This window comes from Daucus carota, chromosome 1 (genome assembly GCF_001625215.2).
Source record: "Daucus carota subsp. sativus chromosome 1, DH1 v3.0, whole genome shotgun sequence".
In the NCBI taxonomy this organism is placed as follows: Eukaryota; Viridiplantae; Streptophyta; class Magnoliopsida; order Apiales; family Apiaceae; genus Daucus; species Daucus carota.
In genome coordinates this window covers 2,021,589-2,046,861 of record NC_030381.2, presented here as the reverse complement: position 1 = coordinate 2,046,861, position 25,273 = coordinate 2,021,589, and the positions used below count along the sequence as shown (strand labels likewise).

At 32.8% G+C, this 25,273-nt stretch overlaps 1 protein-coding gene across 2 annotated transcripts; it reads left to right on the top strand.

Annotated features, from left to right (window-relative positions):
* Window positions 1-701: 701 nt before the first annotated feature.
* Window positions 702-9,427, top strand: LOC108204946 (uncharacterized). 2 transcript variants are annotated; one of them, XM_017374647.2, is made up of 14 exons: window positions 702-915; window positions 2,949-3,353; window positions 3,976-4,663; window positions 4,829-4,913; window positions 5,029-5,118; window positions 5,649-5,722; window positions 6,108-6,192; window positions 6,279-6,365; window positions 6,906-7,036; window positions 7,171-7,252; window positions 7,328-7,375; window positions 7,979-8,051; window positions 8,179-8,282; window positions 9,037-9,427. In XM_017374647.2, exons 2-14 carry the CDS (start codon window positions 3,206-3,208, stop codon window positions 9,154-9,156), a joined length of 1,815 nt encoding a protein of 604 aa, XP_017230136.1. In that variant the 5' UTR covers window positions 702-915; window positions 2,949-3,205; the 3' UTR covers window positions 9,157-9,427. The 2 variants fall into 2 exon arrangements, with proteins under 2 accessions (XP_017230136.1, XP_063945873.1); XM_064089803.1 differs by lacking the exon at window positions 702-915 and having other exon boundaries at window positions 3,215-3,353; window positions 3,924-4,663; window positions 9,037-9,333.
* The last annotated feature ends 15,846 nt before the right edge of the window (window positions 9,428-25,273 follow it).

Below are 25,273 nucleotides of genomic sequence, written 5' to 3'. Positions count from 1 at the left end.
CAATATTATTCAAAAATAATTATAATCTAATAAAAAACATAAAAATTAATCTTAATTGTTTAGTTAATTATATATTAAAATTTAGTTCCATGCATTTATTTAGATAATTATATTCTAAAATTAATTTAATAAAAAGATTGCATACTTTATTTTCATATAAACTTCAAATTATGTGCCACGTGTCAAACCCTGCAACCAATTTATCACTCCGTCTAAACTTCTGTTACTTTTTAATTTATCACTCCATCTAAACTTCTGTTACTTTTTTTAACGGCAGTGATGAGTTTGATACGAGTTTAGTGAGCCACTTGATACCTGTGAAGTTGATATCATTTGTCCACTTGATAATTAACTCATACCAAGTTCGCCGAAACTAATTTTGGAAAATGTTATGAAATTGATATTTTTTTCTGATAAAAAATTATTTTTAATATTATGTGAATTAAAAAAAAATCAACTATTCTCTCCGGTTTTAACTATTTGTTTTCAACTTCTTTTCACATATTTTGAAATATTATTTCTACAATATTTATAAAAAATTATATTGATATAATATTTTTTTAAAGAATTAAAATATTTTAACATAAATATCAAAAAATTAAAAAAACACTTATTTATTTAAGGTGGATATAAATTTGTTTTTTTCTAATTCCATGACTCACTCGTCTACTAATAGTGTACTCTGATCCGGGGAAAAAAAAATAGCTATACAAGCTTTTGAAACTAGGGCTTTTTTTGTACCGGTAAGTGGAGGCCCATTATTGTATCGGGTCAATCTTGACTTACATTTCCCCTCGAGTGAGATTCTGACCGCCGGTCTTTTCCCCGGCGACGGCATCGGTCCTGAGATCGGCGAGTCCGTACATAAATACAGGGGATTAGTCTTCTTAATCTGGCTACTCAAGATTTCACAAGGTCAGCTAATCACTTTGGCTTGTTTATGTACATACAACTTTTTGTTGGTTATTCATGGCTTATGCATATATATAATCTTCTCTATGTATAATGTTCTTAAGTGTATATATTGATCGTGATTAATTGTTTTTATTTGAGTGACTGCTTGTTTTTATCAATTTAATTCAAATTTCTGTTGGTTGTGAATGTGAATTGTGTCTTTACCCTCTTCTTTTTGGGGATATTTTGTTTGTTCTGGATAGATTTCGTCCCCTGGAATTTTTTTATCTTATCTGGCTGGTTAACAGTATGCTATCCGAGTCCAAATCTTCTTTCTTTGCAATTCAGAACTTCAATTTTATGCAGACCGATAGATTTAGATATCCATTATGATTTTACATTTTTCTTCTGCAAATAGTTGTTGGTTGGTTGTTTGGATGCTAATACTGATCTTTTAGACTATGTTATATACATACTGAGACATATGCAATTCTAAACTGGTTCTTGTAAAGAAGCCGTTTGTGTATTTATTTGCTTAGCTTGGTTTACTTAATTATGTGAAGTTAAATGTATGCGTTCGTTTTTATCTGTAGGTGTTTCCACCAGTTTGGAAACCACTACTATAGTTCTAGTAGAGTCATTTTAGTTTTGGTTTTGGTTCCAGTAGTTAAGTGTTCTAAGCCATATTGCATGATAGTTTTAGTGGCGGGCTTACTAATTATATGCTACTGAAAGTACCATGATTTTGAAAATCATGGAGGCCATTATGGATGGCTTTGTTTTGGTACCTTTAAGGTTTTTTGGCACCTCTGGTGGCTTATGTTTGGTGAATTCCAATGAACTTGTTATGTCTTTGGACATAGTTGCGTTTAAAATAACCGAAGACAAGACACCTCATACGTTTTACTCTTTAGAACTGATCGGAAGCAAATAGAGAACTGATCAAGTCCATTAATAAAGGTTGGGTACACAAAATTTTCTATACTTTGAGCTCCAAACTGTAAAAAAGAGATATATTCATAATTCAGTATAAAAGAAATGAAGAGTGTCAGAATTGTTGCTGGATATAGAAGGTAAGACTATACATAAGTTCGAATTTAATATTCTGGATTATTAGGTGGTTAAGACCTCTTTTAATCAGGGAGAATGGAGATGATCGACTTTAATATTTAGCTATAATCAAGGACCAATTGGAGAGAGCTAGTCAAAATTACTGGAAATACCAAAAGCACAGAACTGATGGAGATTATAAATTTATAATGACTAGAATTATAGAGTTTCCTAATCAGATTCTAAATTTCAGTAATCAAGGTTATATTTAAATCTATTGTTTTCCTAAAGTTTTGAATATACTAACTGTAAATAAGTCTAGGCCGGAATCAAGGAACTGTTATAGAACTTAATTATAATGAAAGTAAAGTAAATTGTTCCTTGATCAGGTAAGGAGGAATGTCTGAGTGTAATTGAGTAATAATGTAGCAAATGCCATTGATTATACTTACAATCTTAATAGCCGCATTTTTTTCTAAAAGACAGGGAATGAAAAGAAGAGTTTTCTATACGCCATTTAACTAAATAAAACCTTATATACGACGGGTTATTTTTTGCTTCATAAATAAATTGGAGCTTTTTAGATCAGGGAGGTTTTACAAATTTTAATCATGGAATAACACATATCCTCGATTATAAAAATAATAAGGTAAGTTTAGAGACCAGAAAAAAAAGGCAATATTAAAGGAAATACAAAATTGTGGTTTTTAAAATCACCAACTAATAATCACCAACTGTTTAGAGGTGTAAACCAAAGGATTTCCTTTGGTATAGACCTCTACACCCATTATTTATACACTATACCTGTTACTTTTTAATTTTAGTCTTCCTGTTTATTATCGCTTGTCTTATTTTTTATATAAAATTCTTTACTAATCCTGTTTTTTATCGCTTGTCTTGTGTTTTATATAAAATTCTTTACTAATCGGTGTATATGAAGAATATTTGGACTTAATTTGCTATTTCTATATCAATGAGTATTGACACCTTGTGTTTTATTTCAGGTTGGTCGAGAAGAAAGGTGCTTTCTTACCAGACATTAAAGTTTTATTATCTAAATGTCCACGGTCATCTTGCATGTCCGATGGTTAGATGATAAGCTTTCTTGAATGAAAGGAACTCCTCGGTCATTATCTTGCCGAATCTGCTTGTGAGATTTATTCTCATTTTCGGAAAAAAAACAAAACAAATATTCATATACAGTACGAATAGAGTCATCTCCGATCGGCGATTACTGTCGAAACCTCACTCAACTTGAGCAATGGCGGAGCATCCAGAAGCTTCTCAACAAGAAGAACAACCAGGGGATCCAAGTCCCGAACTTTTCGATCCCAAAACTATGCGAAAATCCAAACCTGGTTTCAAACGCCTATTTCTCACCATCTCCGTTCTCCTCTCCTTCCTCTCCGGTACATTTTCACCTTTTTTAGCTCTTTTCATGCATTATTTACTGTATTGTTTCGATTTTATTGTTTAATTGCTGTAAAGTTGTGATTTTTATGCTTAATTAATATAAACTGTTGAGTTTTATGCTTAGTTACTTATGAAGTTTTAAATTTAATGCGTAATTACTGTGAAGTTGTGATTTTTGTGCTTAATTACTGTGAAGTTGTGATTTTATGCTTAATTACTGTATAGTTGTGATTTTTGTGCTTTATGTTTGTTGAGTTTTGATTTTTATGCTTAGTTACTGCAAATTTTGGATTTATATGCTTAATTACAGTAAAGTTTTGTTTTTATACTTAATTACTGTAAAGTTTTGATTTTTGTGCTTAATTATTGTAAAGTTTTGATTTTTTATGATCAAATTTTGATTTTTATGATTTACTTATGTGTAGTTTGATCGTAACTACTGATATAAGTATATTTTACTTGTATGAGCTAATTAGTCATTTTTATGCTTTTCGTGGTATGTTTATGTTATTAGTTTAAAATTTAGTTGTTGATGTTTTTTTGTGTACATATTTTTCTGTTTTAAGGAGTTGTGTTGAAGTGCAATTTGCTGATGAAGTTTTTGAGTATTGGTTATAGGTGTTCCGTTTTTTCTCAAGTCGATAGAGATCTATCGCTCGCCGATTCCGTTTACGGAAATGGACACGCTCTCGAATTCGATTGATTCGCATCCGTTAATATTTTCGTGTAGGTTTCATGTCGTTTTTGTTGATTTTGATTCTAGGGAGGTGAGTGTAGATAAGTTAGCATTTTCGGTTTTGGAGAATATGCGGAAGTTAAGTAGTAGTGAGAATGTTTGTGGTAGTTGTGGGAACAATTACAGTGTTTCGGTGACAATTGAGTCTGGAGGTGATTGTAAGGAAAGTGGAGATGTTGAGGCGGCTAAATTGTGGAAATGTGGGAGGATTAAGGAGGGGAATTTGGAAGAGATGTTGAAGGATGATGAAAGATTTGATGAGTATCTGAATGAAGTATTGGGAGGCGATGAAGAGGGAAGTGGGAAGGTTTATCGTGTAGTGGTGGTGAGTAAAGATGAAGAAATTAGGGCTGTGGTTGGGAAGAATAGGCATGCGTGGATTGTGGGTCGGGTTTCAGAGGTGGATGAAGCTGTTGAGATGGTAGCAGAAGTATTTGTTAAGTTTTTTGTCAATGGAGGAACTAGAAATGGGTCTATTCATTCGGAGTTTATGCCGGTGGGTGCTGATGGGAGAATAGTGCTTTCTTTTAATTTGCTGAATGCTGATCCCCGTGATTGGGTTTATGATTGGTATGGTACTATTTTCAGATATCCTTTTCTTGCAAGTTTTTAATAGTGTATTCTATAGGGGAACTAGGATAATCCGTAATGACCTAAAATTATGTTCACACATAAAAGTTGGTGCTTATGCACGCCTTCTAATGTTCTTCCATCCCCCTATCCTGGCTTCTGTAGGAATTTTCAAGAGATAGATGAGATTCTTTTGGCTCCTATTATCAGGACTTTGGCACCTTTAGCCAATATAAGCACTGAAAGTCAGGTATGTAGTATAAACTACACTATAGTTCTCTCAGAATTCTATTGGTTTATTCGAAATTTAAGTTAATTAAGCATCCTTATCATACTTAGATTACTTTTTCTATTTGCCCATGCAGGTCTTATACCACACTCCCATGTCTTCATTTGCAAATTGGGATAAAGAAAAGGAGAGCTACATCTTTAGAACAAAAGATTTGCCTTTCTTTGTAAGTCCATACATACATGTGCACAAACATGCATAACAAAGGTGCTCACACACGCACATGAGCTCTTTACTTATATGCCAAATTAAATCATGACACATAAACTGAACATTGTAGAACACAAAGTTTTCAGATATACTGGTCATTTCTGTTCTTCACATTTCGAGAGTTGTGGATCAGTATTTTATCCTTTTGGCTTACTGCCATTCTTTGCCTGATTTGTCTTTATCTTATTCCCTTCAGTTAATTATTTGTATTATATCCTCTTTTATGATCTGATTCTGTAGCAATTATCTTTTTATCAGTCATTTTAATAATTCTCTCATCTATTTTAACTGTATGAAAAACTATTTGGTTTAAAACCTAAATGTGTAAATAACGTCCTTTTTATTTCTTCCCTCATTTTCCCTTCCCCTAGATAGACCGACCAGAAACACCTCTTTTGGTGTTAAGCTTATGTTTCTGAATCACAATACGTGTTAATTTTCCAGTGTCAACCCTCTTTAAGCATATACTGCTAAAATATTTTACAGGTGAACTCAAATGAATGGCACTTGGATACTTCCATTGCAGCTGGTGGAAGATCAAATATTTTGCAATTTGTGGTGTATATTCTTTAACTCTATAATTTTCTTAAAAAGTATCTTTTTCCTGAAAAGTGGAGAGTTAAAAGTACAACCTTGACTTAGTTAATTACTTTCATTTACAGTACTGGTGAGATAGTGTCATTTTTCTTCAAAACAATGGTTTACTTTATTCAAAGCATGGATTTTCATATTTCCTTCTATGTAAAACACTTCTTATTAAAGGGAAATAAGTTATAAGTTTCAAGTATTAATGTAACAAAAATCACTTTACTAAAATTTTCACATGTTCTTCGAAATTTATCTTTTTTCAGTTGGGATTCAGTTATTAGTTATTACAAAGATAAAGAGCTAATATTGTACACCTTTACAATGATTAATGCATATATGGATTCTCTGTATTGCCAGATACGTGCCATCAGCTAATGAATGCCCACTTATGTTACAACTTCCAAATGGAGAAATTTCTATGACAAATGGCTTCATATCTCCAGTGAGATGCTACGGATTAAGGTTTTGATGTTTCAGTTATTTTTTCTTTTTGGAACTCAGCATAAAGTGTGGGTTGTAATATTGCAGATGTGGGGTGGTGTCGTTGTTTGGAATCCCCCACGTTGCGCGAGAGATTCTGGAGGTTCCCATTTGAGGAAAAAGATTTCACCACAGGTGAGAACCTCAATCTCAGGGATGTGATGTGGTAGAATAAAGTGTACAAGTATACAAGCAATTAGCTTTAGTTTCTCTGTAACTTTATGTTTGATGTCTCTGCAGCTCTATGTTACCATGTTTTACAGAATAGGAAACATAGCAATTTGCTATTATGCATGTTTCGTTTGTTATAGCTTTGATTTCTTGCTATGTTTAGTTCAAATTTGTTGTTAAGTCCATGCTATATTCTATTATTATTCACAATAAAAAACTTAATTGGTTTAAAATTAGAATCTAAATGTATTTTCAGGTTAGATTCTAATTCTATAGTGTTCTTTATGGGCCAATGTCACACACACACACACACACACATATATATATATAAAAGATAGAGAGAGAGAATAGAGAGAGACAATCTAAAAGAAATTCCAAACATCCAATATAAACAGTACTGTAAGGTAATAAAGCATCGAGAGTATGGGATTGCCGACTTATATATGACTTCATGGTGAATTAGAGTTATTCTATCAGGATTGATCGATGGACATTCTGAAACAGGATTTAGAAAAGGTATTTGAAGTTTTCCTTGGGCAGCTCCGACAAATATTTGGTTTAAACTCTGGTAGCCTCTATCATGATGCTTCGACCACATTTACTCTATTATCTACCGGAAAGGGCTTTACAGAATGGTAAGTTATATTATTGAGATATACACCCACTACCTCAAAAGCTTAAACGTAAACATTTTGACTAATGCGTTCCTGTCTGGACATCTCAATTGATATATTCCTGTTGCAACTATTTTCTTTATAATTATCTGTAGGGAAATGGATTTCTTGTCACGTCAACACACATGCTATAATCTACTTCAGTGTGGTACAACCCTCGGATCACTTTCCCGATTAGTATGTCTTTCTCTTCTCAATATTTATGAGCACTTGGGTGATATTTCTGGGTTGTAACAGCTCCTATCCATGCAGGTCCAGTCACTTCCAAGGATGATCATCAAGGATGAGATTGGAAAACAGGTTAGTCAGTGAATGAATATAAAAGTAGGTTTACAGTGTAAATTTCATATGAGATGATCTAAGCACCATTATGATTATGTTATAACCTTCCTGAAGATTACGAGTATATAGAACTAAGAAGTCTATCTAGGCCTTCTTTTAGAAGCAACATACATTATTACTGGGACTCGATCTGGTTGGGTTTTTTTTTTTTGTTGTGTGTGGGGGGGGGGGGGGGGGGGGGGGGTGTTCACTATGAATTTTTTTTGTAAGATATCTCCAGTTCTATATCGCAAACTCTCTTTATTGCTTTAACAAATTTTTGTGTCTCTCTCCTGTGATTGGACCAGCATTTTTTCTTTCTTATGTTTGTGAGGTATAGTGCGCAGCTCTACTTTTTCTGACAAGTGTTCTGTCTTTTCTTCAATTTTTCCACATCATAGTTGCAGGGTCATGGTTTTTAAGACTAAAATATTGCATGCAACTGGTTGTTTGAAACTTACCTTTTTATATAATTTGAGGGAAACATGACATGCAATTATAATATATGTAGTTTTAAGTTTATGTACAACTGTCTAGGTAGAAATGATTCACTCAACATTATCGTTACTCATTACATTACAGGTAAAATTTTCTCTTGAAGCTGCAAAAGTGGCTCGAAGTAATGCTTCCTATGGAATTTCTGATGCATCAGCTGGTATGTTGATTTGATTGATTACAGTATGTTAATTCGATCAATTGCAGGCTCTAAACTCATGTGTATCATGTAAGTAAATTGCATATACTTCCATATGAGTACTAATACATATTTTACTTATTGTCAGTGTCCTCAAGGGAAGCTAGAATATTGGCAGAGGATGCCTTTTTTCACCCATCTATGATGTCTGTGAGCTACTACTCTTTTGAGCATTGCTTTGCTGTATACTCGGTTCGTCCCTCTAGACCGAACACTTTCTACTATGTTTTGTGAAAGTAGTAGGTATATACTTATATATGGGAGCCAATCTGGCAAAAATATATAAATAATTAAAAAATTTGCTAGTGGAGACTTATTAATGGACACATTGACTTTTGCATGAAGATATAAGAGTATAATAATTTGAAATATCTAAATATCTTCAATATTTTCTTTTCCTTTACTGGTTTTATATTTTTACCCACCAACTGGTGGCAAAATAATTTTTAAAATACATAAATGCTTAAATGGAATAGAACACTGACAGTGTGATGTTTTCTCTGTTACCTTTATGACAGTGTGGGATTTTACCTATTGGTCTCTACTATTGTGGTTTTATAATACAATATTATGTATTGTTTAAGAATAAATTGGTTGTAATTCATTTGTTTATGTTTTTTTTTTTGAATATGAAAGTAGATAATGCTAGGCAATGGTTATCAATTAGGTAGTTTCCTATTATCTATAAGTTGTTGTTAACCAGCTATTAGAATATCATACACTTGTAAGCATGATTGTCTTTTAGAGTCAAATACTTAAATCATAAATGGATTGTTACGGTTCTTGCTGATTCTTACGTTTTATCACTTATTAGACAACTTTCCCACTTCTGTCCTGCATCATAATTGTGGATAGCTGCTTGTTTTATCTTTTCTTGTCCAAAGAATTTATGCAATCATGGTTTTCAGTTTTCTCCGAACTGCACTAACATGGTTCCGTCTTGCAGCCATTCTTTCTGCCAGTGTCAATGCACATTATTCTTGCAGTTTTAAGAGAATTCCGAAGGTACAAGCAAGAAAGTGCCAAACACAGAGCATGGAGAGTTATAGATAGCAGGAATGCATGATTAGTTAAACCTTTATAGATACTTTATTGCGGCTGAGATACATCAATCTAGCTGTCAGGCCAGGAAGATTTTTCTTTTCTTTTTCCTCTTCTCCTCGGCAAGATTTTGTTGTAGCTCCTGGTAAATTGTTCACAAGTAGCATAGGAGGCACCCACGAGCGAACTATCATGTACAAGCTGTAATCTTAGTTAGGATGTTACGGTTAAACGTAACAACATTGAGACCAACGAAAATTATTATTTTATCGAGTTAAAATAGACTATCTACATTATGTTGTGGCCAGAGAGGATATTATTATCGAGGATATTACTATATCGATTATTACTTAATCGAGGTTCTACTAGAAACGGAAATGTAACCAAAATCCTAGCTATAATCACGAACACAAGTAATTTCTTACGAAGGCATATGCGAAGAAAGTTTCGGAAAATTGTTCTTAGGTGGCAACGTAAATACGCAACATCAATATATATATATATAAAGGAGGATGCAGGCGTCTCTAGAATCAGTGTTCTGATTTTTCTCTTTTCTTATTGAATTCTAAAGATGATACAATTCTTTTCCTTTTTATTTAGTATTTCTTATTGAATTCGGGCGTCTCTAGAATTGCTCGATCCAGTGTTCTAATTTTTCTTAAATTTCAGAGAGAAAATATAGTTATAATTCAAAAAATAAGGTTCAAGAATTCTAAAAGTAATACAACTCTTTTCTTATTGAATTCTAAAGATGATATAATTCTTTTCCTTTTTATTTAGTATTTCTTATTGAATTCTAAAAATGATACAATTCTTTTCTTATTTAGCAATCCTAAAAGAAATAAGATTATATTTAAAAAAATCAGGTTCAAGGATTCCAAAAGTTAATACAATTCTATTCTCTTTGGATTCTAAAAGTAATACAATTCTTTTTTTATTTAGGAATCTTAAAAGGAGTAGGAATATATTTATTTAAACTAACAACCATAGATAAAATACAATTTATATTTAGGATTTGTAGGGTAATACGTACAATTTTTATTTTCGATTTAGTCTTATAATTTTTTTAAAATTTCGTATAGAAAATAAAGGATTGTAAAGATATTAATCATTAAAAAAACTAATAGCAAAAAAATTAGAACCATAAAATAATAATAATTTTTAACCAATAAATAAATAGGAATCATAAAATAAAAATAATTAACAAAAAAAAAAGAATATATAAAATAGGAATCATATATTGATTTTATAATAATATAAATGATTCTTGATTAGTATTGTGTTTGACGGGCACGGGAGGCGGCCCAAACTAATTTTTATCTAAATAATAATAATTTTTCTATTAGTATTATGTTTGACGGGAAAGTGGCTAATATAATGTTTATCTATGTTATAATATTATTTTTTTTGTTAAAACGGTATCACGGTTCAAAATAATTTTTATCCAATTATAATCTTTAATTTTATCATAATTCAAATCATTTTTATTAGTATTGTGTTTGACAGTAAGGCGACTTAAACTAATATCTAAATTATAATATTTTGTTATTAGTACTGTGTTTGACAAGAGAGCGGTTCAAGCTATGTTTGAACTAAATTATAATATTTAATTTTATCATAAAAATAATAATTATGGATTAATATTGTCTTTCACGGGAGGCCGGTTCAAACTAATTTTACTATAAGTATTGTGTTTGACAATATGACCACTTAAACAAATTTCTATACTAATTATAATATTTTTTTTATTAGTGATATGTTTAACGGGAAGATGACTCAAATTTTTCAAATTTTTATGTTATTATGATATTAATTTATATCAAAATTTATAACTCCGCCGCGAAGCGCGGCTTTATTCGCTATGCGGACGTCTCTAAAATTGCTCGATTCAGTCTTCTGATTTTTCTTAAATTTCGGAGAGAAAATATAGTTACAATTCAAAAAATCAAGTTCAAAAATTCTAAAAGTAATACAACTCTTTTCTTATTGAATTCTTCTTATTGAATTCTAAAGATGATACAATTCTTTCAAGAATTCTAAAAGTAAATACAACTCTTTTTCTTATTGAATTCTAAAGATGATATCTAGAATTGTTCGATCGATTCAATCTTCTAATTTTTCTTAAATTTCGGGTAAAAAATATAATTATACTTTAAAAAATCAGATTTAATACAATTCTAAAGATAATACAATTCTTTTTTTATTAGATTCTAAAGATAATATAAAAGAATCAAGATATTAGGAATCATAGAGGTAATACAATTCTTATTTTTTTATTATACATTAATATACAAATTATTACAGAAGTACAATTCTTATTTTCAAAAATTATAAAATTATCTTAAATTTCCGAAGTTCAACTATTATAAAGATAAAAAAAAAATTAACAATAGTACAATTTTTTTACTTATTTAAGAATAAAAAAGTAGTATGATCCTATCACTCGAGCAGCCCATCAAGAAAAGATTCGAGCCATTGTGAGCCACGAATGACTCCAGGTCGAACAACCCACAAGAATTTTTGCTTACTAATTACTATTAAGATTGACCAAGCCCCGAGCCATTTCAAGAAATTTTTTCTAATGCTGCAAGCCTGCAACGCTCCCAAACTAACATACGAGTCAGGGAGTGGTGCTTGCATGTCCAACCAAGAAAGAGCAGTCTGGTCCTGTGCAGGTATGTCGTCCATTCAGTCTTATAATTTTTTTAAATTTTAGATAGAATAAAATTATAATCCAAACTAAAATTATAATCTTAAATTTTGGATTGAAAATAAAATTCTAATCTAAAATTAAGCAGGACGGTGACATGGCGTCTCTAGAATTGTTCGATTCAGTTATAATTTTCTAAATTTCGGATATAAAATAAAATTATAATCTATAAACCAGGTTCAAGTATCAATATAGATAAAAGGATTACAAAGATAGTACAATTCTTTTATTTATTTAGGATTCATAAAAGAGTAGGATTCCATTTATTCAAAATAACAATTATAGAACAAATATAATTTAAAAAATACAATTCTTATTTTCAAAAGTTATAAGATTTGTAATCTTATTTTATTAGTTTTTTTTTCCAAATTATATATCTAACAAATAAAAACCAGCATCTTCTGTAATCACAAATTGTCTAAATAGGTTTGTAGTCGTTTCATAATGATGATAAAAAAGATAGCATCACTATCATGAAAACATGTTTGAGATCTTAAAGTTCAAGGATCTTAAAGATAATATAATTTTTTTTTGAATTCTAAAAATAATAAAATTCTTCTTATAATTTTCTTAAATTTCGGATAGGAAATATAATTATAATTTAAAAAATCAGGTTCAAGGATTCCAAAAGTCAATACAATTCTTTTCTTTTTGAATTCTAGAGGTAATACAATTCTTTTCTTATTTAGGAATCCTAAAAGGAATAGGATTATATTTAATTTAAACTAACAATCATTGATAAAATACAATTTATATTTAAGGTTTGTAAGATAATACATATTTTATTTTCGATTTAGTTTTATGATTTTCTTAAATTTTGAATATAAAATAAAGGGTTGTAAAGATTATTATCATTAAAAGAACTAATAGCAAAAAAATTAGAACCATAAAAGAATAATAATTTTTAACTAATAAATAGGAATCATAAAATAAAATAATTAACAAATATAATAGGATACATAAAATAGGAATCATATATTGATTTTATGATAATATAAATGATTCTTGATTAGTATTGTGTTTGACGGCCACGGGAGGCGGCCCAAAGTAATTTTTATCTATATAATAATAAATTTTTTATTAGTATTATGTTTGACGGGAAAGTGGCTAGAATAATTTTTTATCTATGTTATAATATATTTTTTCGTTAAAACGGGACCACGGTCCAAAATAATTTTAATCCAATTATAATCTTTAATTTTATTATAATTAGAATAATGTTTATTAGTATTGTGTTTGACAATAAGACGACTCAAACGAATATCTAAATTATAATATTTTGTTATTAGTATTGTGTTTGACAAGAGAGCAGCTCAAACTAATTTTGATCTAAATTATAATATTTAATTTTATCGTTAAAATAATGATTATGGATTAATATTATCTTTGATGGGAGGGGGAGTTCGAAGTAATTTTATTATTAGTATTGTGTTTGACATGATGGTCATTTAAACAATTTTCTATACTAATTATAATATTTTTTATTAGTGACATGTTTAACGGGAAGATGACTCAAAATAATTTTGATGCTATTATAATACTGATTCGTATCAAAATTTATCACGCCGCCGCGAAGCGCGGCTTTTTTCACTGGTTACTCTTGTAATACACCCGAAGTTAAACACAAGACAGGTTTCCTCTGTCTTCTCTAGGGAGGTCCAATGGCAAATAATAGCAGTAGACACAAGCAAGTTGAGTTTGGGAATCCCGGCCCTATGTAATTAAACGGACTCTTCAACTTGATTTGACCTGTAATGCTACCCATTTGAAAGTGCATTAAAATCTGAAAGTCTGGTGATTTCAACTTTTCCATTATACTGTGTCTTGTTTTATTATTGGTTTCGATATTATTTTGTTAATAGTTATCATTTATTAATTACAAGTTCAAGTATAATTCGAAGACTAAAAAAATGACATGATAGCTTAATGGTAAAAATTCAAATATAATTAAAAACACTGTCTTGTGAATACTCAACATCCTGTATCTTTTATATATATATAATTAAAAACACATTTAATAATTTTTATGTGACAAGATTGAAATTCTGATCTTCGATAAGCGGAACGAAAATCATATTTAGTTATTTTTATTTTTCATTCCGTAATAATTAGAAAACCTAATAATATCGTGAAGTGTTTAGTTTATTTAATTATATAAAAATAAATACTTATTTCTGGGAAAAGAATATAAAAATATATGTTCTTCCTGAAAATAAATATTTAATTTTGTTAGATAATATTATAACAAATTTAAAACATTTTTGTGTACCTTTTTCAAAAATAACTTTTTTGAAAAATATCTTTTGCCAACTATACCGGGTCTCATTTGAAATGGAATTAACTTCTCTGGCGGTTTTTCAAGTCAACCCTAACCGGGCACTGATCGATAAATGAGATGTTGAAATATATCCATTGAGCTTAAACACAGTATAGATATGTCCAATATTGTCTCTAATAATATAGCAACAATGCAAGTGGACAGAACTTGACCCGATACGTATACTTTCCTAGAGTTACTTTCGTAGAGTGCGAGTCGAGCAAATATTAATGGTATCCAATTTTTATTTGAATTTTACACCAAAACATATATGAGAATCTACCGATCAAACTGCCAACAAGGTGTTGGTGTGGTGATAGAGCTCTTGTATCCATTGGCGGAAGATCGGGAGTTAGACTCCCCACGTGTGCGTATGTAATCAACTAGCAGAAAAAAAAAAAAAAAAACCTACCGGTCAAACTAGTAAATTTTTTAATTTTATTATGGTACAATATTTAACTAGTTCTCACCTGACGCTGCTTCAATTGCAATTTGTGACAGCCAGCTAACTTTTTAAATTTTATCATAATTACTGGTAATATTTAAAAAATTTATCATAATTATCGATAACTCTTATGGTGTCTGACCGCAACTCTTATAATGTTGAGTCTAATATTTATATTAAAAATTTTCCGGACAATATAAAGCAGGATAGATATCAGTTATCATTATATTGAATACACGAAACTGACTATTTGTTTACAAATAAATAATGTACGGATAGAAGATGAAGATATCATGCATTATTTTCATAATTGAAGAAGAGATATTTTGTTGGGTTTAATAATGGTGATTTCATCAGGCAGCTGTTATATACTCCAGGACCCAGGTCATGTGATATACACTCCTCCGGCTCCGCAGGACCATATTTTTATATCTGGGATTAGATCTCATGATGGTTTCAATTAATTAATATATTTTTATATTTTGTCTATTTGAAAGTGTGGTCATTCATTTGTTGTTAATCTTAATTATTTAATTTAAACTTTGAATTAAATCCGAAATATTTTATGTACTTTTCGTTTATATTATATATTAAAATATTAATATAATTTTAATAAGAAAATAGCTTTAATACATAGTTTCTTGTATAATTTTAGTAAATATGAATAATATATTCATACTTGCATACAATTCTTTATAAAATTATATATATATATATATATACACATAATTATATTTATTATATTATAACATATATAAATTAAAATTTAGTGTCCAAAAGAAAATTCTGAGAAGAAATCTATTGTGTATTTTCATGTTTGTGAATCAAAAATCAAATCATATTCATCTTTTTTGTATCATTTTGTTTCGTTTAAAATGTCAAATTAACGGACCTAATTTGAATTGGCGCTATCAGAAATGTTTGTTGGAAATAATATAAAATTAAGAGATATAAGTAATTGGAGTGATGTATTAATTGTTAAATGCATAATATTAGATGAAAGTAGTAGATGAGAATAATTTAATCAAACAAAAAATACATTTTGACATATGAAAATAAGGGTATAAAATTGGTATATATGCATAGTAACACCCGAGAGCTAAAATAGTAATTATTTATATTTTAGTTTTACAAAGTTTAATATCAAAAAATCATAATAATTTATATAAAAACGGATAGAGTCTTGTAATAATATACCTAAAAAATTTGGCCACCTGTTATAACAAAATCTATATCAACAATGGCGACCGGGTGTCTAAACATTTATTGTTTTTAAAATTTCCCAAAATGGTTGGAAACCAGATTATGCTAATAAATCACACATTCTTCTCTTACTATATATAGTCATCAGTTTATATAGCACTACGTACCACAAAATAACAGAAAAAACAACGTGACAATCAACATGGTATTTCCGGTGAGCTACAAAGATTTTTCCTTGCCGAAATATATCGATTACACACTATCCTTTCTCGGCTTATTGAAAGACCTCTTATTCGTAACACTCTTTTACTATTCGGGCGTCGAGGCTTTTCTTGACCCAGATATTCGCTGGTCGACACGATCCAAAACCCGACACGACATCTTATTGCCATCTCCCTTAGTTGTCCTAACACGGGAGCTTTTGCCGGTTGTGAAGTACTGTGAAATTGTGAATCCGCCGGAAAGTTGTGCTGTCTGCTTGTATGAGTTCTCTGGCGGCGAGGAAATTCGAAGACTGATGAATTGCCGGCACGTATTTCATCGGGAGTGTGTGGACCGTTGGATGGATAACGAGCAGATGACGTGTCCGTTATGTCGAACGCCGTTCATTTCTGATGACATGCAGGAGGCTTTGAATGTGAAGCTTTGGAGTCTCTGATTTGTAATAGATGGTTTAGGTGGCAGGGTTTTAACTGTGTATTTTATTTCAGATTGACGGTTGTCATTTCAAATTCTCGCTTTTATACTGCTTTAAATCTATACGTGAATTCCTGAATTTTTAATGAAATACAAATTAAACTTTTTTTTAATTAAAATATATCATTTAATCAAATACAGGATTAATACAGGATTTCAAATGATTAAATCATTACGAAGAGTTGTAGTATAAACAAATTACAGATATAACGTTGTACATTTTTCTTTATGATGATTTGTAGTATAAACAAATTCATAATATATTGGCCATCTCAAAAAATCATTAACAGACTGATAATCAATTTTTTTTAATTTCAGTCTCACTAATATTGTATGGAAGACACATTAATAAAAGATTTCTGATTGTGTTCCGGACAGTATAAAGCAGGATAATTATTATCGATATATTAGTTTGAATATTTAATTATAGATAATCTGGAACCATCGTACATGTAGAAGAAGATATCATGCATTGTTTTAATTTTAATAAATGAAGAGATATCATGCTCGATTTGGCCAGATGATATACACCAGCAATATCTCCTCCATTAGTTCCGATTTTTATTATGTATATCTGATCTTCTTGTTAAAATAATAATATTCGAAATAATATAAGTCTGGAACTTGGCCACGCTTCGTCACGACATTCATCAAAATGGGTGACTCATGTTTAAACATTTATTGGCAGATATATCGTATTTACCCAAAATGGCTAATAACCAGATTGTACCAATAAATCGCATCTTACTAAATACATCTCAACTGTAGTATTGTACAGGTCACACATATATAGAAAAAGAAGGGGCAACATGGAATTTCTAGCGAAGATTCTTGCTTGCCAGTATTTATCCCCTGTTGGTTCGGTGAAAGACCATTTATTTTCGGGTTGTGTTTAGAATGAAATAGATAAGAAATAAAATGAATTTTGTATTCGGTTAAAGAAAAATTGTCTATAATTTTTATTCTCGCAATTATTCCGTTGTTATTATTTTAATTAGAATTTTAACTTACATGTTTCGAAAGGAATGGTTATCTCATTTCTACATCATGTTTCCTTACGATTTTTATCAAAAGATTTAGTTTCATCCATATTTAGTATTATGTCATTTTTAATTTCATTCTCCATTTATTTCATTTCATCCAAGTGAACACAATCTTAATTTCTATTTCATTTTTCGGGGGCGAAGCATTACTTGACCTGTACAAATATTTGGTTGACACTACTCAAAAACCCAACATGTTAATTGTTAACGGAGGAATTTGGTAGTTAACAAAATTCGAGGTTCGTGGCCGGAATCAAGATCTATGACGGTGGCTAAGCGGTGGTGATGAAATTTTAAGGGTGGCTGAGATTAGGGTTTCGAGTTGCCTCCAGATGCTCCCAACTCGTGTCCCCCTAATTTGCCTACGTACCCCTATATTTATAGGGGATCAAGCCAGTACGTAGTTCTTTTCTCCTTAGGAAACCTAAACCTAATAGGATTAGGCTTCCCCTTCTGCTATCTTCCTCCTGAAAGGGGCCCAATACGATGAGGCCTAGTCTTGGGCCTTGTAGACTCTCGAGCACCCAAGACTTACCCCAAATGCAAGGACGCTTCTCTACTCCCCGACAGGGACAACCCGCCAGACTACAGAGATAGAGCCTTCCAGGGTGTATCTTCGAGAAGGTTCCACAAGCTCCCCGACAAGGACAACTCGCCAGACTACAGAGCAAGGCCTCCTCTAATCTTCATTCTCTATCTCCCAAGGAGGACAACTCCTCAGACTACAAGGTAGAGTCTTCGACAAATTAACAGTAGGATCTATACACACCCAAGGGCGTCCCCCTAGGTAAAATATGTCCCCTTCTGCCCTTCAAATGACGATCTTTCTCTGTAAGCTTCAACTTGACGTGCCCTGAAGATAAGGCGCGCAATCTTCTTGAAGTGGTCTCTTCTAACTGACATGGCTAGCTTGGGCTTGGTCCATTCTTGAGCCCATCATGGTCTTCTTTTATGGGCCGGGTCTTCATGGTGATTTTTGCGTATAACAACTACCCCCCAGATCTTGGTGGCATTGAAGATGTCGACGAGATCTTGATGTCCTTCATCTCCTGAGATGTCCTATCTTGGTTGTTCTTCGCTGATGCAGAAGATGTTGACGTTGTTTAACTTGGCGCGCCTTATGTTGAAGAAATTTCCTCTGAAGCCGATGTTGAAGGAGGTGTTTGAAGATGAAGATGATTCTGCCTAACGGGGGTGAAGGCAGTGTTTGCTTGATAGAGACAATGGCGAGGTTGCTGAGAATGAGGCCGCGGAAGCCGAAGCTGAGTTGATGAAGATGAGGCCGCGGAAGCCGAGGCTGAAGGAGAGACCGCGGAAGCCAAGACTGAGTTGCTGAAGGAGAGGCCGCGGAAGCCAAGACTGAGTTGATGAAGATGAGGCCGCGGAAGCCGAGGATGAAGGAGAGATGAGGCCGCGGAAGCCGAGGATGAAGGAGAGGCCGCGGAAGCCAAGAATGAAGGAGAGGCCGCGGAAGCTAAGAATGAAGGAGAGATGAGCGTGCCTTCTACAGTTCTACCGCGTCTTAGATGAAGATGAAGCGCGCCTTCTACCATACATCCTTCCTTGTTAGGGGAAGACACATCTTGTAAATATCCTAGTCCTTTTCCCTGCCCATTATCTACATCCTACAAAACTTTCAATCAGCAAGTATATTAAAATATTAAATAATACTTGAAAACACGTTCACTTAGAAAATTCTTCCCTGCAAAATAATTAATTTGAAATATTGATATCATAAATATTAGATAACACCTCGAAGCAACTCATGTTAAAAAAACTACGTTTTTATGCTAAGAGCAAGTTATAAAAAATAAAAATATTAGAGAATAAATGCATAGACATAATATATCTTAACTATAATAATCATAGATGTCAAATATACCAATATTCACAAGATGCATAATATATGTAAGACCTAACTCATATTCGATAACAAATATTCAATATGCTAAGTACTAATATTCAAAATTTATATATCTCAGCATAAAATGATTAATAATAATGCATGACAGAAATATATGACATTGCAAACAGAATAATGGATAAAATGAAAGAAATAAAACAGAAACTTATCTTTGTTAGCTGGCTATCCTTCCGACGAAGATATTTTTATCTACCACACAATGTCGCTTCATCAAGTTTACATTTTTCTGCCACGGTCCCTATAATCTCCTGTTACTCCGCCGTTTAGCATGAGGGACAATTTGGCCTTGCAATCATATTTCAGGCTCTATATTCTTTTAAATTAATTGGTCTCACACGTAAATTAATCTGGCTTTTCAAATATGCATAGTTTAGGATAAATTTTCCCGACCAAAAGTAAGTTAGCAGCATATAAACATTAACGCTCACACTAAATCATACTAAATATTTTTTTTGGCAAATTAATATTTATAGAATATTATAAACTAATAAAAGAAAAAGAAAACTTATCTTTATTATTGGCAGCAAGTTGACCGATTCAAATTGCGAACGATCTGACTTTAATTTTCCTTTTCCTTAATAGCTTAGTTTGCTTCCGCATGTTTCTGGTGTTGAGGACCATATCCACAAGCAAATTTTCTTTTACTAATTCAGTGCTTCCACCTTTTTATTACCTGCACAATAACTTAAACAGTGCCGACTCATGACAGTAACGTTGTTACTTTTCCTTTATTCAGGATATAAATAAAAAACAGAAACTCCATCGACTTTCCTGCTTAGAAATCAAGTTAATCACATTCATTCAAAAATATATTAAAGTAATATAGTCTCACACAATATTTTATAAAACACGCAATAACTTATGAGCAATAATAAGTCTAACAACCTGAAAAGAAGTGTGTGCTACATAAAATCTTAAAATAATCGAATATTAAAAAATATTAATATAAAAATAAACGAAGCACAAAAAGATTTATATGCATAATATATATATATATATATATATATATATATATATATATATCTGAATAATTGCTAAAATATTAAAATTGAATAAAAAAGAAAACTTATCTTTAGTTTGCAGAGTTGAGTCAGCATCCTTCATGTACCCCCCAGTTCCTTTCCTGTTAAGCCTTTTGCACCAGGAACAAATTGCCATGATGTTTCCCTATTTCAACCTTGTCCTCTTTTAAATTCACTGGTCCACAGAGGTATTAACCTAACTTTTCAAAACATTACTATATAATAATATATATGAATGATGATTGGTAAAATTTACAATAAGAGGACTTAATGGTTTAATTGCCGAATCGGTGCACAATCTTATAAAATACGATAATGCATGCCATAATATATTCAATCCGCGTAATAAATCCAAGTACATAAATATAAATTAAATAAAGAAAATCTTATCTCCTTTTTTCTTTGAAAGTTGTTCGGGTCTGAATTTGTTCTGCTGTTGCGCTGGAGTTGGTTTCCTTTACCATGCGTAGGGAATCATTCCGCTTGTCCGTGTCTTTTCCGTTTACAAGTCGGCGCTTGGCTGGCGACCTCGGTGACGACTAGACTCATGTACTAGTAACAGCCTTTGGTCATCCTGCTATTCCAAAACACATATATCGTGACTGATATCAAAAAAAACTCAGAACGTTAAGCACGCGTAAATAATAAATAATAAATTATATAACAACCCAATCAAACGTAATAAACATGTCCTTCCATAAGATATACACATTAACAACGATGAATATATTCAACGTATATTTCACAAAACAATTGTAAATAAATAAGTTTAATAATTGAAAACGGAAACTTATCTTTTTTTTTCGGTCGTATCGGAAACCTGTGGTGGCTTACGGCTTAAGTTTAATAACTTCATGGATATATGTATCCCGAAACAAAGCTGTGACGGTAATATTCTCCATCTGCAGCCAATCATGTGTATAAATTTTAACGCCACGTCATCTGTCCTCCGCAGATGAATCTAGAAACAGCCCCTCCTTCTAGCGCCAATTTGTTAACGGAGGAATTGGGTAGTTAACAAAATTCGAGGTTCGTGGCCGGAATCAAGATCTATGACGGTGGCTAAGCGGTGGTGATGAAATTTTAAGGGTGGCTGAGATTAGGGTTTCGAGTTGCCTCCAGATGCTCCCAACTCGTGTCCCCCTAATTTGCCTACGTACCCCTATATTTATAGGGGATCAAGCCAGTACGTAGTTCTTTTCTCCTTAGGAAACCTAAACCTAATAGGATTAGGCTTCCCCTTCTGCTATCTTCCTCCTGAAAGGGGCCCAATACGATGAGGCCTAGTCTTGGGCCTTGTAGACTCTCGAGCACCCAAGACTTACCCCAAATGCAAGGACGCTTCTCTACTCCCCGACAGGGACAACCCGCCAGACTACAGAGATAGAGCCTTCCAGGGTGTATCTTCGAGAAGGTTCCACAAGCTCCCCGACAAGGACAACTCGCCAGACTACAGAGCAAGGCCTCCTCTAATCTTCATTCTCTATCTCCCAAGGAGGACAACTCCTCAGACTACAAGGTAGAGTCTTCGACAAATTAACAGTAGGATCTATACACACCCAAGGGCGTCCCCCTAGGTAAAATATGTCCCCTTCTGCCCTTCAAATGACGATCTTTCTCTGTAAGCTTCAACTTGACGTGCCCTGAAGATAAGGCGCGCAATCTTCTCTGCAAGTTGGGTGTGCTTCCAGCTCCCTCCAACTTGAGGGGGGGTGTTGGTGATATTACGTAATTATACATTTTGTATATATATATTATCCAGCTGTCATGAGCTGTCATGTACAGGCTGGCTCCTACTCAGCAGAGTTAGTTAGAGAGTCTGGTAGTTAGTTACAAGATTAGTGGTTCAGGTTCTGTATATAAAGCACTCGTCCTGTACATACATGTAACTAGTAGTAGTATAATCAATACAATATGTTCTCTCTTTTTCTCTCAAGTCACGAACTCCTCTGCATTTCATAAAGTTCATCATGGTATCAGAGCGAAACATCTCCATTTCCGCATCAATTCCGTCGATCACTTGCTTTGATTGCTCCGATCACTCCGATTACTGGTAATACTGTCTCAATCTCCCTCGATTTCTCATCAAATCTCGATCTCTCTAGATTAGTTCTTGATCTTTTGATAGTAGTTAGATCTTGCATATTCTTGATTGATCTTCATCATCTCACTCTGCGAATATAGTTCTCTAGTTGCTGCTGTTGTTGTTTGTTCATTCTGCATTTCGTTGTGAATTCGTTTATCTCTCATCATGGCTTCTGGTTCTGGAAACTTCAATTCTCATGAAAATGATAATCAAATCGCTAATCCCTCACAATTTGCTCAAGATAATCCTCTTTACTTGCAATCTTCTGATAGTCCTGGAATGAAACTTGTGAGTGAATGTTTTGACGGTACTGGTTTTGGTAACTGGAAACGATCGATGATAATTGCTCTATCTGCACGTAATAAGCTTTGTTTTGTTGATGGATCACTTCCTAAGCCTTTAGCTACATCTTCTTCATTCAAAAGCTGGTCAAGATGTAATGATATGGTTATATCTTGGATCCTTGGCGCTCTATCTAAATCCATTGGTCGTAGTGTCATTTACTGTAACTCTGCACATGAGATGTGGAAAGAGTTAGATGAACGCTATGCTGTTTCCAATGGTGCTCAGTTGTTTGGTCTTCACAAGGAGATTAGTGAAGTTCATCAAGGAAACAGTAAAATTGCTGAATATTTTACTAAACTCAAGATGTTGTGGGATGATGTTGATGCTTTGTGTATGGTTCCACTTTGTACTTGCTACTGTGATTGTGGTGCTCCTCAGAAAAATGCAGCACACGTCCTTCAACAGCGTGTCATCCAGTTCTTGATGGGATTAAATGAGTCTTACAATGTTATGAGAGGTTCAATCCTAATGACAAGTCCTCTGCCTTCTATTGGTCATGTCTATAATCTGTTGCTCCAAGAAGAAGCACAGAGAGACATTCACTCTGCAAGTCACTTCATGTCTGATGCTGCTTCTCTCCATGTCAATTCTTCAAGAAATCAGAATTTCTCTTCTCAGGGACATGGACAGACCAAGAATTTCAAGAAATCCAATGTCATTTGCAACTACTGTAAGAAGCCTGGTCATGTTGTTGACAAATGCTACAGGCTTCATGGCTTTCCCAGTGACTTCAAGTTCACTAAAACTCCTAACAAATTTGCTGCACAAGTAGATTCTGGACCAGCGCAGCAATCCATGGTTCCTCAGGCTGGCTCTACACCAGAAATCACTCCTGAAGTCTATTCACAGATGCTGTCTCTTCTCAAAACACCTCCATCATCAGATTCTCAGACTGATCCTTCTTATGCAAACTTTGCTGGTAACTCTCAATTCTCAGCTTCCATAGTTGCTTGCATGTCACAATCAACTACTGTCACTTGGATCATTGACAGTGGTGCCAATGATCACATGTGTTCTCAGAAACACTTATTCACTATTCTAACTCAATTATCTCAGCCATTAACTATTTCTATGCCAAATGGTCAAATCTTATCCATTACACACACTGGCACAGTACCTATTTCACATGGCTTGATTCTTGAAAATGTGTTATTTGTGCCTCATTTTCATTTCAATTTGTTATCAGTCAACAGATTGACCACTCAGCTTAATTGTCAAGTTTTTTTCACTAATGAGTATTGCTATTTGCAGGGCTCTTCTCTGAAGAAGCCACTGGAAATTGGTAAAACTTTCAAAGGCTTATATGTTCTGTCTTGTCTTGATTCACCATCTTCTTCTGACAAAGACTTATCTACATCATCTGCTATGTTTCATACCAATGCTGTTTCTAGTTGTACTGATTCTGCCCTATTGTGGCACACTAGACTAGGACATGTTCCTTTTCACAAACTTAAAAGCATGAAAGTGTGTAATGTTGATTCTGTGATTGATATTCCTTGTCTTGTATGTGCTAAAGCTAGACAAACTAGACTTCCTTTTCCACATAGTCAAATTCATAGCACTGTCAAGTTCCAGCTTATACATGTTGACATTTGGGGACCATATAAAGTCCCCACCTACAACAAATTCAAGTATTTTTTAACAATAGTAGATGACTTTAGTAGAGCAACTTGGACTTATTTGCTCACTAATAAAGGATCTGCTTTTGATTTTCTCAAAACTTTTATCATCATGGCTGAAAATCACTTTAAGTGTCCTATTCAAACAGTACGATCTGATAATGCACTAGAATTAGGCCTCAGTCATTCAGCTACTTCATTTTTTCATTCAAAAGGGATTATTCACCAGACTTCTTGTGCATACACTCCACAACAGAATGGTGTTGTGGAGAGGAAACACAAACATCTTTTAGAAACAGCTCGTGCTTTGCTATTTCAGTCCAATCTTCCTATTTTTTTTTGGGGAGACTGTGTTCTCACTGCAACATATCTCATCAATCGCTTTCCTTTAAAGGTTTTGGATAATGTATCTCCTTATGAACTTTTATTTGACAAACCACCCAGTTACTCACATCTTCAACCATTCGGGTGTTTAAGCTTTGTCACCACTTCAAAACCTCACAGAAACAAGTTCTCACCTAGAGCTTCTCCATGTGTTTTCATTGGGTATCCCTATGGGAAAAAGGCATATAAATTTTTCAATTTAGAAACCAAAGAAATACTGGTATCCAGAGACGTCATATTTTATGAAAAACACTTTCCCTATGTTGATGTTTCTTCATCTGTTTTTATACCTTTACCAGTTTCTACAGATAATGATCACACTGATCATGTCACTCATGCTCATCCTTC